Source organism: Cucumis sativus, chromosome 4 (assembly GCF_000004075.3).
Source record: "Cucumis sativus cultivar 9930 chromosome 4, Cucumber_9930_V3, whole genome shotgun sequence".
Classification (NCBI taxonomy): Eukaryota; Viridiplantae; Streptophyta; class Magnoliopsida; order Cucurbitales; family Cucurbitaceae; genus Cucumis; species Cucumis sativus.
Genome location: NC_026658.2, coordinates 20,455,714 through 20,474,615, shown reverse-complemented (window position 1 = coordinate 20,474,615; position 18,902 = coordinate 20,455,714). Strand labels below are relative to the sequence as shown.

Below are 18,902 nucleotides of genomic sequence, written 5' to 3'. Positions count from 1 at the left end.
ACTCTTTGTTCATTCATTTCCTTTAATTAACAAATTAATAAGATCCAAAATTATGATCGTGTTCACTTGTTTTCATTTTATCTCTTTAATTTCCAACATGTTTGTTATATGACGTACGTACAAAATAATCAATAATCACAAAATAAATGCTTAAATTTAATTAGAATAAACTCACGGTACATACTTTATTAAAAAACATACTAAAGTGTTTAAAGTGGCCTTATTGCTACTATGCAAAAGGTCATATTATTTATGTTGTGTTACATTATATTCAACATTTACTTGCATAACTGAAATATAACACATTTAAACTTAAAAGTTTTTGTAACATAGCAAAAGATCTTATTATTTAGGGTTTTATTCTATTACTTTATATTCATTCTTGAACATATCATTTTAAACTCATTTTTATGCTTGAATGGCAAGGGCTCTTATGTTCAAGCCTCTTTTCCAATTCCCTTCATGGTTGTAGAAGCCGAATCGGATTGTTCCGCTAGTCAGAGAACCGCTTAGTATGAATTTACCGATTGGAATCTTGAACCACACATTTGGTTGTCTGCCTGCCAATACTATTTGAGACTTTTGCGTACTCCCATCTGGCAACTCGATTTCAAGGTGTAGTGGAACATTCCATCCAGAGGCGTTGCTTGTCAACATTACTTCAACGCTTGCATTGTACCAAATATCTTGTTTGAAATCAGATGCATCCATGCTCCAACGACAATCGAGCCAAGATACTTGTAAAAGTCGGGCTTCTTCAATTGCGTAGCTGCAAGGTTTTAAATACCATGGTGAGAGAGAGCAATAATAAATAACATATAATTGGAACATAATCTATATTAAAAAAAGTAGAATCTAATAACTAGTTTATATTATTATGAATGAAAACAAAAGAAATAGATGAAAATGCATGAGATATGAATAAATGAACAAATAAAATTTGAGTTGAAGATTATACCTGCAAAAATCCACGGTGGCCCAACTCCAGTATCGAGTGTCATCACCCCATGTTATTGTGGAAGCTCTTGGAAATGCCAAATAATGTGTGCTTTGGCCTGCCATTAAAATGGTATTTGAGAGATATAAAAGTAAGGATGAGAATGAGAAAATGTTGTATAAAGGTCCTTGATTGGTTTCAAGTATGGAGGATATCTTTGTTCTTTTATATCCATCTACGAGGGTATTTTAGACCTTTCCAAATGCAACCACTTTTTTCTATCCCTTATCCTTTCTCTCTTTTGCTTATTCCATTTTTTCAACATCTTTCATTTTTATATACTCTTTTTCATTTACTTTAAATTATTTTTTAATATAAGTTAGTTAACTTTTATATTTTCTTGTTGATAATTGATTATTCAACTAAAATTGTTCTCATGTTCCCGGTAATTAATTAAATTGTTGGAATATTTTCAAAAGTAGCAAAATTTATAAAATATTTACGATCTCTAATAAATTCTATCACCGATAGTCATTGATATGTAATAGTGATAGAAGACTATCATTGATAAAATCTAAAATTTTGTTATAGCTTTTGCTATTTTTAAAAATGTCTCTAAATTATACATATATGGATATAAAAATTATTTGTTAAAAGACCATTTTTATAAGAATGTAATTATGTAAAATTTATGGGCATTTGTATCATCGAATAAATAAATAATATTTAGAAGCATTTTTTAAAATAACAAAATAAATTAAAATAATTACAAGTTATAACAAAAAAAAAATTATTCTAGTAATGATAGAAACGGGTAGATTTCTATTACCGTCTATCAATGTCATTGATAAAAGCATATCAGTGAATATCAATATCAATTATTGATAGAATCTCAAAATTTTGCTATATGTTGTAAATATTTTTCAAATTTGCTTTTTTTTTTTTTTTTTACAATTTTCCTAATTCTTATTTATATTACTGTTATTATTGATTATTATTATTTATCTTTGATAGGTTTAATAATAGCCTTCCAAACTACAATCTAACGTGGTTTAATTTCTATATGACTCTAATAAATATTATTTTTTAAAAGTCAATAACTTGTTCTTTTCATCTCCTTTTCCATTTTTCTCACTTACTTTTTTGTTATATTATTTAATTTTCAATATCAAAACATGAAAGCATTAAAATTCATGAGAATCTATTCTCTTTTAATTTATCGAGAATATATTTGGAATATAGGTTAGGGATAAAATATGTAGAAATTAAAAAGAAGTTATTACTGAGTATGAACCATCCATATCAAAGAGTTTATTGATTTGAAGTTTATAATCTTTTTTAAACTCATGTCATGGAGATTGAAAGAGTTTATTGATTTGAAGTTTATATTCTTTTTGAAACTCATGTTAGGGATAAGGGTGCTCAATTTTAAAACATATACGTAGTCATATAAGTTGATATCTTTTTTATATTATCAATGGAATTGACATATTTGTTAGTAGGGGAATTTTCAACGAAATTTTACAAAATACATACAACCTATAGCAAATTCTATCACTGATAGCACTATAGAAGACTATCATTGGTAGAATCCAAAATATTTTAATTTATTATGCTATTTTTAAAAATGCTTCTTGTTAGTATATGGGTAGAACGTTCATTTGTTGTATGTAGATTGCAAATCTCACAACATGTGTGTTTGATCATAAGGGGTATGTGATATATATGTTAGTTGTGTATTATGTTGAATTGTTTAGATATGAGTTTGATCATTTGTTTTATATTATAGTTTATATATTGGGGTTTGAGCATTCTTTTTTAAATTCTCTATATGGGGTTGATAGTCTCTAACTTGGAAACTCTTCATGAACTTTGTTAACATGAGACGATTACGATGGTTTGACACTATATATGTTCGAGATATATAAACATTGTTCGGTAAGTGAAAATTTTGGGTTGATTGATAGCTTAAATTGTTCATATATATGCATTGTTTGTTTGTTTCGTTAATAAATGATTGTCTTCTTTGTAAAGAAAATTGAATTCCAACAACCTTAGTTACTCACATTTCCTAATTTCTTTATTTTTATGTCTTTGTTTACCTATAAATATAAAGATGTGTTCAAAAAATAAACTAGTTTTTAACAGTCACATATTTATCAATCTACAAAACACATAAACAGAATAGGAAAGTAGAACTTTTGTACTCATTTTCAATAACAAAAAAAGAGATCCTTCCCCGTGGAAGTAGGCTTCAAATTTGGCTGAGCCACGCAAAGACTTATTGCAATCTGATCTTATCCTTCATCTTCATATTTCTGAACAGTAAATACTCAAAATCTAAACCACTACTAAGCAAAATCTAGGGTTTGTTCAAAAAGGAAAAAAGATTGAGAAGAAGAACGAAGGAAAAGGAAAGGGTAATTGTTTTCTCTCTAAATTCTTTATCTTTCGTATTTTCTTTTCTTTTCTCAACATGCAGGAATAAACAAATACCTCCACACGTCCACACGTGTGTACGTCTATCTTAGCTACAAATGATGTGACGACTTCTCCTCCAAGTATCTTAAAGCAGATTTGACAATAAGGCCCATAAACGTATCAAGATTAATATAAAGGCCCAACAATTGGTATCAGAGTCAATCTTGATTTCAAGAAACTTAATCTTGGAAGAGTTAAAGCATAACAAATCTTAATAATGGCAGTGGCAAGAGTAGAAATTTAGAAATTCGATGGAAAGGGATATTTTGCCTAATGGAAGGGAAAGATTAAAGCCTTGCTAGGACAACAAAAAGACTCATAAAGCTCTTTTAGATCCTTCAGAACTTCCAGCAACCCTCACAACAATACAAAAGGAAGAAATGTAGTTAAATGTCTATGGAACACCAATACTAAACCTTAGTGACAATGTAGTAAGGCAAGTTTTAGAAGAAGATACAACACAAAATTTGGAAGAAATTAGGAAACATTTATGCCACTAAAGATCTCCCAAACAAAATATATCTAAGGGAAAAATTATTTACATACAAAATGGATCCTTCCAAAAAGTTAAACAAACAACTTAGTTGAGTTCAAGAAAATAGTTTAAGACTTTAAAAGTCTTGAAGACAAAATCAGTGATGATAATGAGGCATTTGTTCTCCTAAATACCCTACCTGAGGCTTACAAAGAAGTGAAAAATGCACTGAAGTATGGTAGAGACTCAGTCAAAATGGATGCTATAATATCAGCCCTAAGAACCAGAGAATTGGAAACACAATCATCTCAAAATGAGCATCAAAGTGGAAATGGTTTATTTGTCAACTGAACATCCCAAAGCAATCAAGCTAAAAACAGCAGCAAATCCTTTTCATATAAAGAAAAGAAAGCTAAACAGAAAAAGAAGTGTAAATATTGTAAAAAGAAGGGACACCTAATTCAAGAGTTTTTTTTTTTTTTCTTAAGAGAAAGAATCAAGAAAAAGCAAAATACTGAAAAGGAAAGTAATCAGAAGCCTCTATAGTAGAAAGCTCTTTTACCTACACTGATGCACAATCATCAACCTTAGACCACACCAATCATATTAACCCCTTCAGAAAACATTATTGGGTCCTAGATTTAGGTTGCACCTACCATATTACACCTTTTAGAGCATGGTTTAATATTTATAAAGAAATCAGTGGAGAGTTTGTGTTCATGGGGAATAATAATGCATGTAACAATGTTGGAATTGAATCAGTCACCATGAAATTAAAAGATGGGACTGTGAAGCTCCATAGAAATGTAAGACGTGTTCCTCACCTTAAAAGAAACTTGATCTCCCTAGGAATGCTAGACTCTTTAGGATGTGAATACAAAGAAAAATTAGGTGGAGTCTTCCGCATTTCATAGGCTCTAAAGAAGTATTGGTCGTAGAAAAAGAAAATGACATTTTTATTATAAAAGGGATTGAAATGATAGAAGAAGCAAATAATGTTTTAGCTTTGAATTTAACTGAGGCTAACCTTTGACACAAAAGGTTGTCTCATATAAGTCAGAAGGGACTTGAGGCTCTATCTAAACAAGGCATTCTACCTCAAGATATATGCAATAAGTTGTCTTTCTGTGAACACTGTGTGCTAGGCAAAGCAAGGAAACAAAGCTTCACCAAAGCACAACACTAACTAAAAGAATTCTAGACTACATCTATTCAGATTTAGGGGGTCCAACCTCAACTCCAAGCCTAAGTGCTCAAGGTACTTCTTATCCTTTACTAATGACTTTTCTAGAAACAATTGGATTTATTTTCTAAAAGCAAAAGATCAAGCTTTTGAAAAATTTAAAGAATGAAAACTAATGATAGAAAAACAAACTGATAAATACATTAAATACCTTAGAACTGATAATGGTTTGGAGTTTTCTGAAGAGGTGTTCTAATTTTTTAAGGGAAAGTGGAATCTCAAGACACAAAATTGTGAGATACATACCTCAACAAAATGGGGTGGCAGAAAGACTTAATAGAACTATAATGGAAAGGGTAAGATGTCTACTATCAGATGCCATTCTAGAAGAAAAGTTTTAGGCTTGAAGTTGTTGCCTATGTTGTGTACACATTGAATAGAAGCCCTTATACCTCCTTAGGACTCTTAACATCTGAGGAGAAATGGTTAAAACACCCACCAAATCTAAATGATCTTGAGGTGTTTGGATGTGTAGGGTATGTCCATCAAAACTAAGGGAAACTAAAGAATAGAGTTGTTAAGTGTATGTTTGTTGGCTTCACAGAAGAGGTAAAGGGTTTTAAGATGTGGCACCCTACTAACAAGAAGTTTATAATTAGTAGGGATGTTCACTTCAGAGAAACCGAGATGTTTATGCAAGGAAAAGGAAATATCGAAAGGAATCCTAATGCCACAGAAACCTATACAACTCGGATTGAGGTGGAGAATACTAGGAACAATGCTCAATCTATAGATAAAACTACTGGTACAGATCAAGAACAAGTAAAGAACATAAGTGGAGAACAAACTGGAATAGTAGAAGAACAACCTGACTTAAGCCAATATTCCCTAGCAAGTGACAGACAAAGAAGGATAATTGTTCCTCCAGCCAGGTATGCTGAAGCTAACTATATAAGTTTTGTTTTAAACGCTACTGTAGCTCCTACTGATAAATAACCTAGTTCTTTTGAGGAAGCTGTAAACTACAATGATGCTAGACAGTGGATTGAAGTCATAAATGAACAAATAAATTCTCTAAAGGTAAATGACACATAAACCCTTGTCCCTCTGCCTAAGGGATGCAAACCAATAGCATCTAAGTAGATCTATAAACTCAAGGAGTCACCAAGAACTCACAACCAATGTACAAGGCAAGGCTTGTAGCTAAGGGTTTTACTCAAAGAGAAGATTTAAACTATTATTAAATTTTCTCACCAGTTGTTAAACAAACCTCTATTAGACTTCTCCTATCCCTAGTTGCTCAAAACAATCTTGAGTTGGACCAACTTGATGTAAAGACAACCTTCCTTCATGGCTATCTAGACGAAACAATTTACATGGTTCAACCCAAAGGATTTGAGGTTCAAGGTAAGGAATACCTCTACTGCTTACTAAAGAAGTCAATATATGGATTGAAGCAATCACCTAGGTACGACCGATATAGAAGATTTGATGGTTTTATATCCATACTAGGTTTTAATAGAAGTTCATACGATATGTGTGTCTACATAAACTAAACAACCTACAAGGAATAGTTTTCTTGCTACTCTATGCCAGTGATAGCTCCTTGCCGAAAGCTCTAAGGAAGATTTGAATAATGTCAAAACTCTTTTGAGTAAAGAATTTGACATGAAGGATTTAGGTGAATTAAGAAAGATCCTAGGAATTGACATCACAAGAGACCGAAACCAATCAATACTAAGCATCAGTCAATCAACCTATTGTGAGAAGGTAATCAGAAGATTCAACCTCACTACTGTTAGTCCAGTCACACTCCCTATTGCACAAAATTTTAAACTATTTGCCTATAATTCCCCAAGTGAGACATACATTGAACACAAACTAAAAATGGAGAATGTACCTTACAGCCAAGTAGTAGGAAGTTTAATGTACTTGATGATCTCTACTAGACCTGATCTATTCTATTCAGCAAACCTAGTTGGCAGATATATGACTAATCTTGGAAAACGACACTGGAAAGTAACTAAATGGATACTAAGATACCTAATATGTTCTAAGTATGCTAAACTAAACTATCAAAGGTCCACTAAGTTAGAACTAGAATTGATTGGTTGTGTGGACTCAGACTTTACTGGTGACAGTGACAAAAGAAGAAGTTTAACCAGATATGTTTTTCTCTATGGCTCTAATCTAATTAGTTGGAAAGCATTCCTACAATCTATTGTTGCTCTCTCAACTACAGAAGAAAAATATATAGCATTATCAAAAACTGTAAAAGAATAATTGTGGCTTAAAAGACTGATGAAGGAATTTAGAATCAAATAGTCGATTGTAAAAATGTTCTGTGACAACCAAAGTGTCATTCACCTATTCAAAAACCCACAATACCATACCAGAACAAAGCACATAGACATAAAATACCACTTTGTACGAGAAAAGATTGAAGCTGGCGAATAAGAAGTGTCGAAAGTACATACCTCTGAAAATGCAGTCGATATGCTTACCAAGTCAGTCTCAACAATGAAGCTCTAGAAGTGCTTCGAGCTGGTAGTACCTGAAAAAGGATAGATCATAAGAAGAAGAGTAAGATGGAAGACCACTAACACATTTTTAAGTTGGATTCAAGGTGCAGATTGTAAAGAAAAATTGAATTCCAACAACCTTAATTACTCACCTTTCCTAATTTCTTTAATTTTATGTCTTTGTAAACAACTATAAATATAAAGTTGTGTTCATAAATTAAACTAGTTTTTCACAGTAACATATTCATCAATCTAAAAAGCACATAGAGAGAAAAGGAAAGTAGAAATTTTGTACTCATCTTCAATAACAAAGAAAGCGATCCTTCTCCGTGGACGTATGCTTCAAATTTGGTCGAACCACATAAAGACTTGTTACAATCTTCTCTTCTCTCCTTCGTCTTCATATTTATGTCAACAACAAATACTCAAAATCTAAACCACTACTAACCAAAATCTAGGGCTTGTTTAGAAAAGAAAAAAAAATTGATAAGAAGAACGAAGGAAAAGAAAAGGGTAATTGTTTTCTCTGTAAATTCTTTCTCTTTTGTATTTTCTTTTCCGTTCTCAACATGCAATAATAAACGAGGGATAGTTGCAAATTTAGCAATTAAATTCAAAATAATTAAGTATATAGCAACATTTTTAAAAAATTGCAAATATAGCAAAATTTATAAAATTCTATCAATGATAGAGTCTATGACTGATAGACCATGTTGTAAATATTAAATGTTGCTATATCCTTAATTATTATTCCTCAAATGGTCATTCATTACAATTACCCAATAAACAAATACCTCCATATGCGTGTACGACTAACCTGTAAACAACGTGGTGACTTCTCCTCAAAGTATCTTAAAGCAGGCTTGAAAAATAAGGCCCATGACCGTATCAAGATTAATATAAAGGCCCAACATTCTATAATTAAATTATATCATTGTTGGACCACAAACAATGCGCACAACTGTAGATAATTTCTACTAATAGGATTTTCTTTTTTGCAAAAATAAACACACATGGACTTACTAACAAGCACAATATAGCACAATATATCAATATTAATGAAGCAATTTTTCTATGTGCTAAGATGAAGTTACATTTGACAAATAAAAATTGTGATCAAGCTATAAAATCCTTGATCCATAATTAAATATCTAGAATTTTGACATTGACACTTCAAATGAGTCAACTGATTTCATATTCTTGACGTATCGGAAATTACAAATTGACACAAACTTACTTGACATATTTAAAATGGTAATTAAGTAAATCGTTAGTTAGTTTATAAAAATATCAAATAATATAGTTTTTGTAATAGTGTTAAATAGAGTTCAAGAATGTAGAAATTGAACTCCAACGATATTAGTTTTTCAGTTTTAAGTTATTCTCTTTTCTCTGTAAACATCTATAAATATAAAGGTATGTCTAAAAAAAAGTCTAACTTTTACATACACTTCCTTTACAGGAGAAAAGGAAAAGAAACAAGCAAATATTGTACTCATCTTTAAAAATCAAGGAAAGTGATCCTTCTCGTGCATGTAGACAGTCTTTGGTCGAACCACGTAAATCTTGCAATCTTCTTCTTCTCCTCCTTCATCTTCAACCATTGCTTGTTTGTTCTACTCCATTAAAAAACAAACCACCATAAACAAAATTTTAAGGCTTGCAGAAAGAGGAAGAAGAGAGGTACCTTTTTCTTTCATTTCTTTCTTCGTTTTTCTTTCCTTTTGGTAAAGTGCAAAATTTAAAAGAAATGAGAAATCTTACCTCATTCACGTGTATGACAACCAAGAAGAAGAGACGTGGCTTCATCTCCTCGTAGTTCTTCATTGCAAGATGCCTTGAACTTGAATTTGGACTAAAATCATATTAAAAGAAACCCAACAAATTGGTATCTTAGTGAATCTTGATTTTTCAAGAAACCGAATCTTGGAGGATTAAAGAACATGGCAAACCTGAGAATGGCAGTGGCAAGAATAGAAATTGAGAAGTTTGATGAAAAGGGAGATTTTGCCTTATGGAAGGCAAAAACCAAGGCTTTGCTAGGTCAGCAAAAGGCTCATAAAGCCTTTTTAGATCCTTCAGAACTTCCAGCAACACCCACAACATCACTAAGAGAAGAAATGGAGTTAAATATCTATGGTACACTGATCCTAAATCTTAGTGACATTGTTATAAGGTAAGTATTAGAAGAAGAGGCATCATATAAAATTTGAAAGAAGTTAGAAACTTTACATGCCACTAAAGATCTCCCTAATAAAATGTACCTAAGGGAGAAATTCTTCACATACAAGATGGATCCTTCAAAAACCTTGACAGAGAACATAGATGAGTTCAAGAAAATTGTTTCAGAATTTAAGAGTCTTGAAGACAAACTAAGTGATGAAAATAATGTCTATGTTCTCCTAAACTACCCAAAGCTTACAAAGAGGTAAAAAATGCACTTAAATATGACATAGACTCAATAAAAACAGATGCTATTATTTCAGCCCTTAGAACTAGAGAATTAGAATTTCATTTATCACAAAAAGAGCATGATAGTAGAGATGGTTTATTTGTCAAAGGAAAATGACAAGCTAATCACTAGACAAACAGCAGCAACCTTTTTTCAAATGAGGAAAAGAAAGCAAAACAGAAGAAGAAATGTAAGTATTGCAAGAAGAAGGGGCATCTAATCCAAGATTGCTTTTTCCTTAAGGAAATGAATCAAGAGAAAGAAAAAGAAACCAAGGGAAAGCAATCTGAAGCCTCTATAGTAGAAATTTCATATACATATATTGATGCTTTGACATCAACTCAAGACCAAGCCAATCATGTTACCCCTTTGGTAAACATGATTGGGTTCTAGATTCCGACTGCACATACCAAATGACACCCTCTTTAAATCTTGGTTCAACACATATAAAGTAGTTAATGGAAAGTCAGTTTTCATGGAAAACAATGAGGCCTGTAACATTGTTGGAATTGGATCAGTCACCATGAAATTAAAACATGGGAGAGTGAAACTTCTAAGAAATGTTAGACATGTTCCTCACTTTAAAAGAAACCTTATTTCTCTAGGAATTCTAGACTCTTTAGGGTGTGAATACAAAGGAAAATGTGGAGTTTTTAAGGTTTCTATAGACTCTAGAGTAGCATTGGTTGGAGAAAAGGTAAATGATCTTTTTATAATTAAAAGGGTTGAAATGTTAAAGGAATGTAATGTTTTTTCTAATCTATATCTAATTGAGGTTGACCTTTGGCATAAAAAACTATCTCACATCAGCCAAAAAAGGCTTGAGGCTCTATACAAACAAGACATCTTACCTCAAGAAATCAGCAATAAGTTGTCTTTATGTGAACATTGTGTACTAGACAAAGCAAAGGAAACAAAGCTTCACCAAGGCATAACTGGTTGTTGTCAATTTAGACTTACCAATTTTGTATGTGTATAACGCAATTGCAATACATCACTGGGTCAAGTCATTGCGCATAAAGTGCTCATCGCAACTCTCTGAATGGCATGCTTTGATTCTAGATGATGAGTCATAGGTCAGAATCATAGCATTTGAAGTCTTCACTATGTACATTTTCATTGCATAATACTTAAGTCCTCATTGAGTACAAGTTTTTTACAGCTCATCCAAGTGCAAGTGAACAGTAGGTTTACCTGGGTGATCCAGGGTCGAACATAGGGAATTGTTATTGATGTTAGTTCTAGATTCCACTTATCATTTAGGCTTTATGGCAATTAAGCTGAAAGAATATAATGCTACCTACAATTATTTATTTACATCTCGAGACACACGTATAGAGAATAAATTAGGCTAGGGGAGAATGAATTAAACTTGTATGTAGATGACGAGTGAAGAAAATTCTACGTACTATTAGATGATTAGGCATTGCGATAACCTTAACCCACTATAATTGCATAATTGGCATATGATTAAGGCAACATTCTCTCGAAGTGTTTAAATGTCACACTTGTTTGCCTTTTGGAATACAAATGATTGTGCTTGCTTAGACAATTTATATTCAGAGAACTTGACTTGTAATACTTATAGAACTTGTCGTTTAAGGACGATAACCTCTCGGTGCCTATTGTTCGCACTTGTTAACCTTTCAGGATACAAATGTTGGAAGCTACCTCACTAAGGTGAAGTTTGTCACCAAACTCCTCCTTGCACGCATTAGCCTTATCCTTGCTTCTTGCCCTCTTGGATAGTTGGCGATTGACACTGGCCAAGTGATGAAAATAACTCAACTAATGTGATAAGAATAATAAGCAGAACTCCTTATCAAGAACTTATCACAACTCTTCTCTTTTAATAACACGAAGATAGATGAGATGTTAAGAGATGGTGGATTGAAAAGGTATAAACGTGGAGTTTATGTATAAAGAATATAGGTCTTTGGCCATTGTACAATATAAACAATACATACACCACCATGAAATAAAAAGTGGAAAGAAAAAAGAATGGACAATGCTACTACAAGTTCGAAGATCAACAAGAAATATTTTTTTCTTTCATCACGACTGTTTAATCCGCAGGTAGCTTGTTCGAGTTCTCTCTCTTTCTATCTGTAATTTTTTTCAATCATTTGAGTGGCCTATTCAGACTTTGGGCCTATTCAAGCTTCTCTCCCCCCTTTCTCTCGGTGGGGATGAAGTGCTTGTATAGGCTGCTTTTTTTATGAGAAAACTATGTTCCTCTAAGTGTGTCAGCACCGTCATCTCCCCTTAAGAAGTCACATCATTTCAAATACCATTCTTGTCTTTTTGTGAGCTTTCCTCGTGTGATGTTTAGGTTCATCGCCTGGGGTTGTTAATCGTCAAGCATGGCCATCGCTTTGTCTTTGCACAAGATGTTGTGTGTGAATGGTTCCTTTATGCTTTTCCCACTTGTCTTACATTTAAACATGTTAAACACGTAAAACAAAAATGACATCCCTTAGGTGTTTTCACCCTATTATTCTAACGAAAAGGGCTATAATAATGATAATTTCCACACGTTATCAACAACACACAACTAAAGGAATTCTAGACTACATCCATTCAGATCTATGAGGTCTAGCCACAACTCAAAGTCTAAGTGGTTGAAGGTACATCTTACCCTTTACTGATGATTTTTTGAGAAAAAACTGGATTTATTTTCTACAAAACTAAAGATCAAGTTTTTTAAAAATTTAAAGAATGGAAACTAATGATAGAAAAACAATCTGATAAAGAAATTAAGTACCTTAGAACTGGCAATGATTTGGAGTCTGTGGAAAGGTTTTCAATATTTATTGTAGGAAAAATGGTATCATAAGATATAAAACAATAAGATACATACCTAAAAAAATTGGGGTGATAGAAAGACTCGACAGAACAATCATGGAAAGAGTAAGATGCCTACTGTCAGATACTATCATAGAAAAAAAAAATTGGGTTGAAGTTGTTGTTTATGCTATGTACACACTAAACATAAGCCCTCGTACCTTTGTCGGATTCTTAACACCTGAGGAGAAATGGTCCAAATACCCTCCAAATCTAAATGATCTTCAGGTGTTTGGATGTGTAGGGTATGTCCATCAAAACCAAGGGAAACTAAAGGTAAGAGGAATTAAATGCATGTTTGTTGTCTTCATAGAAGGGGTAAAGGATTTCAAAATGTGACACCCCACTGATAAGAATTTTATAATTAGTAGGGATGTTAATTTCAAAGAAGATGAGATGTTTATACAATGGAAAGGTAATCTCGAAGAAAATCCTAATGCCACATAAACCTATATTACTCAGTTTGAGGTGGATAATACTAAAAATAATGCTCAATCTACTGAGGGAATTAATGTTACTGATGAAGAACAAGTAGAGAACACAAGTGGAGAACAAACTGAAATAGTTGAAGAACAACCTGACTTGAGTAAATACTCCCTAACAAGAGACAAAAAAAAAAAAAAAAAAAAGCAATTGTTCCTTCAGCTAAGTATGTTTAAACTAACTGTATGAATTTTGTTCTAAATGCTACTATAGCTTCTAATGATCATGAACCAAGTTCCTTTGAGGAAGCTATAAATGACAGTGATCCTAGACAGTGGATTGAAGCTATAAATGAAGAAATAAATTTACTAAATGTGAATGATACCTAGACCCTAGCTTCTTTACATAAAGAATGTAAACCAATAGCATCTAAGTGGACCTATAAGCTCAAGGAGAAAATTACAAAAAACTCTCAACCTAGGTACAAGGCAAGGCTGAAAGCAAAGGGTTTCACACAAATAGAAGGTATAGACTATTATGAAATTTTCTCTTTTGTTGTTAAACAAACTTCTATTAAACTTCTTCTATCCTTAGTTGCTTAAAACAAACTTGAGTTGGACCGACTTGATGTCAAGACAACCTTTCTTCATGGCTATCTAGATGAAACCATTTACATGGTACAACCTAAAGGATTTGAGGTTCAAGGTAAGGAAGATCTCTATTGCCTACTAAAGAAGTCAATCTATGGGTTGAAACAATCACCTAGGTGTTGTTATAGAAGATTTGATGACTTTATATCTAGTTTGGGTTTTCAAAGAAGTTCATATGATATATGTGTCTATATAAACTCAAGAACCTATAAGGACAAGGTCTATTTGTTACTCTATGTGGATGACATGCTCCTTGCTCGAAGCTCTAAAGATAACTTAGTTCATGTAAAAAATCTTTTAAGTAAAGAATTTGACATGAAAGACTTAGAGGAATCAAGAAAGATCCTAGGGATTGACATCACTAGAGATAGAGATTGATTTGTACTAAGCATCAATCAATCAACCTATTGTGAGAAGGTAATCAGGAGGTTTAATCTCACTAATGCTAGACCAGTAACTCTCCCTATTCCACAACATTTTAAATTATTAGCTGCAAATTCTCCTAGTGATACTAACATTGAACACAAGCAACAAATGGAGAATGTGCCCTATAGCTAAGCAGTGGGAAGCCTAATGTACTTAATGATCTCTACAAGACCTAACTTATCCTATTCAAAAAGCCTAGTTAGTAGATACATGGCTAATTCTGAAAAGGAGCATTGGGAAGTAACTAAATGGATATTAAGATATCTAACTTGGTCTAAGTGTACCAAACTAATCTGCCAAAAGGCCACAGAAACAGACCAAGAACTAATTGGCTATGTAGATTCTGACTTTACTAGTGACCGTGACAAGAGAAGAACCCTAACATGATACGTTTTTCTCTATGGTCCTAATCTAATCAATTGGAAAGCAACTCTACAATCTATTATCGTTGCGCTCTCAACCACAGAAGCAGAATACCTAGCTCTTTCTTAAGCAGTGAAAGAAGGATTGTGGCTTAAAATTCGGATGAAGGACTTTGGAATCAAACAGTCGATTGCAAAAATCTACTGCGACAACGGCCAAAGCACCATACATCTATCCAAAAATTCACAATTCCATAGCAAAACAAAATATATAAATATAAAATTTCATTTAATACGAGAAAAAATTGAAGCAGGAGAAATAGAAGTTCCAAAGGTACATACCTCGTCTCAAAATGCAGCCGAAATGCTAACCAAGTTTGTTTCAAAGTTGAAGCTCCAGAAATGCTTTTAGGTGGTAGGTTTCGACTTACCTGAAAATGGATGATAAAGTCAGGAGATTGGAAGGATCACAAAAACTATTAAAGGTTGGATTCAAAGTGGAGATTCGTAGAAATTGAATTCCAACAATATTAATTTTTTAGTTTTTAGTTATTTTCTTCTCTCTCTAAACACCTATAAATTAAATATAAAGGTGTGTCTTAACAAAAAAAGAAAAAGAAAAAAGTCTAAGCTTTACTTACACTTTCTTTATAGTAGATATAGAAAAATAAAAGAAATAAGCAAATAGTGTACTCATCTTTAAAAATAAAGGAAAGTGATCCTTTCCGTGGATGTAGATATTCTTTGGCCGAACCACGTAAATGTTGCCGTCTTCTTCTTCTTTTCCTCCATCTTCAACTATCGCTTGTGTGTTATACTCCATTAAAAAACAAACCACCATAAACAAAGTTTTAGGATTTTCAGAGAACAAAGAGGAAGAAGAGAGGTTTTTTTTTTTCTTTCATTTTGGTAAAGTGCATGAATTAAAAGAAAGGAGAGATCTTACCTGATCTACGTGTACGACAACCAAGAAGAAGAATCGTGACTTCATCTCCTCCTAGTTCTTCATTGAAAGCTATCTTGCACTTGAATTTGGGTTGAAATCAAATTAAAAGAAACCCAATAAAGAAGAATATAAACTTCAAACGAATAGAGTTTTGATAATCTATAGATGGTTCATATTCAATATTAATTTATTTTTAGTTTCCACATATTTCATTGATAACCTTACTCCAAATATATTCTAGATAAAATAAAAGGAAATTGCAATTGATGACTATTTTAGCAATAATAATTAAGGATATAGCAACATTTTTAAAAAAAATTGCAAATATAGCAAAACTATCATTGATAGACTTATATCACTGATAGATTTCATAAGGTATATCAGTGATAGACCAATATTTGCAACATGGTCTATTAGTGATAGACTTATATCATTGATAGAATTTGACAAATTTTGCTATATTTGCAAATTTTTTAAATTGTGTTATATACTTATTTAATTTGAATTTAATTGCTAAATTTACAACTATCTCTAAAATAAAATAGAATAGATTCTTATGGAAGTTTATATCAGGATGGTTGGTAGATTTTGACAATGCTAGCATGCTGAAGATTTTTGTTCATAGATGCTAACATGCAAAGGTAGTTTTGATAATTTTCATGGGGCGAATATTACATATTGTATTAATATAGAGTGGATGGGTAGTTTTGATCGAAGTAATATAGATGTGAATCTTTTAAATCATTTATATTCGTGGTTGACTAATGAAATTATATTATTTTTGGAAATATATATATGGGGTTGTACAAATTGTTCTCATTAACTTATCAAAATCTTTCGTGGAGTTGTAAAGTTTTGTATTTGACAATATTAACAAATTGTAAAATTTTGCAACTGTTCATGTGGTGGAATTATGTATTGATATGGTCGCAGAGAATAGGTTATAAAGTTTTAGAATTATATTTTATGCATATCTATATTCATAGTTATGGGATTGTTCGACCACTATAAAAGGACAATATAGGAACAATACAAGAAGAATACAACAAAAAAAATTGTAGGAAACTAACCAAATTATAATTAAAGTAATGTATCCCAAAAAGACTTGACAGTTTTTTAATGTCATCAACACCTACATTCTTGACATGTCTGGCTGTGTCAAGTATAAAACATCATAAAAAGTTAAATAAAGATGGTAGGACTCGTATCTGAATAGAAGGGTTATTTTGACTAAGTATGAAGAAAAAACAGTTTGAGAAGGAACAAGCATTTTGAAATGGACATTGTAGTGAGGTGACGCGTTAAAGAAGTATGCATCCAACACAAAGATTGGGCATTCTAAATTTCAATGCGAGACGTAGATAGGTGCCAAAATGTCTAATCATGATTTGATGGCTATTTAATCTTTCTTGTTGCAATCTTGACTCCCCTCGTTTAAGAACTTTAATTTTTCTTTGTGTTTCAATGATAACTTCAGTGAAATAAACGATGTGAAATAAAGTTTCATTTGTTATATAAGTGTTTAACTTGTTAAGGAAACTTACTTACAAAACCTTTCTAAAGTTTATTAGTGAGCAAGCTTTCCCTGAAACCTCTTTTATAAGATTTTTCTACCATTCATTTTTTGCTACACTCTAAATTTAGGAGTGTGAAACATCCGAGCTAAAGCTTTTGAAACTTTTTGAAAATTATGTTAAGGCGTTTAAAAATAAGGCAATTTATCAAAAGTTAAAGCAAAGCCAAAAAGTTTAAAAATTTCTTTAATTCTTTCATTCAATTAAAATAAAAATTCAATGTTTCCTCCTCTCGCCAAAAATAAGAAGCAAAACTTCAACGTAAAGTTAGAGAGTTGAGTAATAAGAGCCGATAAGAGTTATAGTTGAGAAGAGGAACAGACTCATAAAGTTCCTATGATTTCTCACTCAACGCCAAATGACAAGTAAATAAATAAATAAAAAGCATTATTTGCAAAATAAAAGGATTCAAAACACTTTTTAGAACTTTAGCCATTTCTAAAATTTGAAAATAAAATGTTTGTGGGGATTGAACAACGATATTTTGAGTATTAAGCTTGCCGCGTTATGAACATTATGAATGTTTTTATAGTGAGAAGTATGCAATTAGAGTATACTTTAACTAATAAATACAACTAACTCGAATTTTGAGAAGTTTAGAATGCAAGGAGAAAGGTGAGTCTTTGAGGAGGAATTGTGCTTGGGGACAAGCATAATACAAAGTGATGTTTGAGGACAAGCATTATTCTAAATTTTGGGGTCTTGTAAATTCATAAATACTTAGAAACACACTCTACATAAGTCTCTATGCATATTTCACCTTATTTTCAATATTTTAACGCAGGATTAGGAATAGAAAAAAAAACTAGTGAATCGTAGAGGAACTCTCACAAAGGCTACTCGAGAAGACCTTGTCAAGCAAATACAATTTCTAGGCGAGATCCATATCAACACGTGAGGAAGATTAACTAGAAGACAAGAATTGTAACGACCCAACTTTTTACCTAAGTCGAGGTCATTAACTTTTGACAAAAGACCTTGGTTAATTAAAATTTAAAACCTCAAAAGAACAAAATTTATTTTGTTTGTTTGGGCCCTAGTTTTAAATTACTAAAATTCACATGAAAATTTAAAACTAAAAAGTTTCAAATCTTTGAATACTTTAAAACCTCAAAATTTTCTAAACGGTCTCACGTTCGAATACAAATAAAACTATAAATCATTAAGCGGAAGCAAAATTTTAAAGTGTCCCCTGTGGCGGTCACGCTTCCTTCCTGCCCCTCGCCGGTTTGCCGCCTTTATTACCTTTGCCTGAAAAATTAAACATAAGGAGGATGAGTATAAAAATACCCAGTAAGAGACCATCTACTGGTCCCGTCAGGAAAAAATAAATTGTTAACATTCTATTGGGACACCATGTACAGTCGCAGTCTTGTGATCCTGTAGGATGCACATTTCAGTCTAACGCCCCGAGGGACGTACATTTCAGTCTAGTGTTCTGCAGAAACACATATCAGTCTAATGCTTCCGAAGGATGCAGAATAATTGGTGATCCCACGGGACACCTACAAGGCACACATCCCAATAAAAGCTAACAATTTTTCCCCTCAGTCCATTCTAAACTTTTTAACAGTCATTCACAGTTCAGTTAAATATTCTCATTTCATAAACTCTTCACTTGGTTCCT

At 32.2% G+C, this 18,902-nt stretch overlaps 1 protein-coding gene across 1 annotated transcript; it reads right to left on the bottom strand.

Annotated features, from left to right (window-relative positions):
* Nucleotides 1–155: 155 nt before the first annotated feature.
* On the bottom strand, nt 156–1,144 carry LOC116401605 (lectin-like). The gene is made up of 2 exons (XM_031884458.1): nt 959–1,144; nt 156–769 (listed from the first exon to the last, which is right to left on the bottom strand). Exons 1-2 carry the CDS (start codon nt 1,060–1,062, stop codon nt 409–411), a joined length of 465 nt encoding a protein of 154 aa, XP_031740318.1. The 5' UTR covers nt 1,063–1,144; the 3' UTR covers nt 156–408.
* Nucleotides 1,145–18,902: the final 17,758 nt, after the last annotated feature.